The sequence below is a fragment of the Galeopterus variegatus genome, unplaced genomic scaffold, assembly GCF_000696425.1.
Source record: "Galeopterus variegatus unplaced genomic scaffold, G_variegatus-3.0.2 Scaffold162, whole genome shotgun sequence".
In the NCBI taxonomy this organism is placed as follows: Eukaryota; Metazoa; Chordata; class Mammalia; order Dermoptera; family Cynocephalidae; genus Galeopterus; species Galeopterus variegatus.
Genome location: NW_007726273.1, coordinates 381,956 through 383,594, shown reverse-complemented (window position 1 = coordinate 383,594; position 1,639 = coordinate 381,956). Strand labels below are relative to the sequence as shown.

The window sequence follows — 1,639 nt, the reverse complement described above, 5'->3', positions numbered from 1 at the left end:
ATGCGGGCGGTGGGTGGGATTAAGGGGAGACGTTACTTCCAGCAAGCCGCCGCCGCCGCCGCTCCCGAGGCCTCACCAAAATGGCCGCCGCCGTCTCGGCCGCCACCACCACAACCACCACAGCTCGCTATCGCTGCCGCCGGCGCGGCCCGTCCTCTCGCGAGAGACAGTAACTGGGGGGGGGCGGGGAGGTTCGCGTGCTAGCGTAAGGCACCGCCCGGCCCGCAGGGCACGCTGGGAGTTGTAGTTCACCCGAAGGCTCCGCGCTTCCCCGCAGTAGGGCGTCTATCCTCCACCAACAGAGCTGCCTTGGTCTGCATTGCGGCTCCCAAGTCAGACCACCACCCCTTCTTTTTTTTTTTTTTTTTTAACAGATGACCCGGTGAGCTGAAGCAAGTTAGCAGTGGAGCCTGGGCCTCCTGATTCACATGACAGCCGTTTTTTAGCGCAGCTTGGTTTTACATGAGGATATTTTCCCGATTGCTCCCGAACATTTGTTCGCAAACTTTCTAGGTTAAGAACCCCTTTGAGAATCTGATACCCTCACCCCAGAATAGAACCGTAATAACAGCTACCTTCTACTATGGCTGCTTTGTGCGTTGATTATCTCTTTTAATCCTAGTACTCCATTTCACAAACGAATTGAGCCTGGGAGGTTAACACAGTGACTGAGCCCAAAGCCAAAATTCATAGCCAAACTGTCTAAGCCACAAGAATGGTCTCACAAAATTTTACCGCCTTAAGCCCACTCTAAAAGACCAGGTTAGAAAGCCCTGATAAAGCTCTCATTCAGCTCCTCTCCTTCATCCTCACAGTTTAGCTCTTTCCTGTGAAGAAGGGGTTGTTGGTTCCATTTTACAGATGAAGCTGTGTTTGAATGAAAAGTGAACAAAGAGCTGTCTGGTTAGCTCAGTTGGTTAGAGCATGGTGCTGATAGCACCAAGATCCAGGGTTCGATCCCTGTACTGGCCAGCTGCCAAAAAAAATAAAAGGTGAGTGATGCCCACTTTTTTATTTTTTGTCTTTTTTGAGACCGGCCGCACCGCGCTCAGCTAGTGAGCGCTTCCCTATATAGGATCCGAACCCGCGCCACGGGCTCAGCCCAATGCCCACTTTTTTAGATACTCCTCCCATCACCTTCAGAAGAGAGGAGGCCAGGCCAGAGTCCGAATGGCTTGAACTTAGCTTTGTGCTACTAATTCCTCGCTGTGTCACCTTGAGCAATTCACTTCAACCTCTCTGAGCCTCGCTTTCCTCATCTGTAAAGTGGGGATAGAGTTGTTGATGTAAAATTGCTCTGAAAGCTCTAAGGAACCACCTAAATGCAGAGTGTGTTTGGGACCTATATTTCAGTGCCTCAAACTCATAATTTTCAGGTCAAGTTCAGCCCTTAAATGCACTTTATGTAGTGTCGTTTTTTGTTCGTTTTTGATGGCTGGCCTATACAGGGAGCCCTTGACCTTGGTGTTATTAGTACCAGGCTGTAACCAACCGAGCTAACTGGCCAGCCTTTACATAGTGTTCTTATGTTCTGTGTATTTATTAGTAATACTTCAGGCAGGAGAACGAGGTCTACAACTTGCCATCATTCCCAATTGTCTTGCACTGGGCAACTTCACACATTTGTAATATCTGTCTG

The 1,639-nt window shown here is 49.5% G+C and overlaps 1 protein-coding gene across 1 annotated transcript; it reads left to right on the top strand.

Annotated features, from left to right (window-relative positions):
• Positions 1-538, top strand: LOC103609762. The gene is given in 4 exon segments (XM_008594054.1): positions 1-118; positions 121-169; positions 375-437; positions 439-538. Coding segments are annotated over 4 exon segments (330 nt in total).
• Positions 539-1,639: the final 1,101 nt, after the last annotated feature.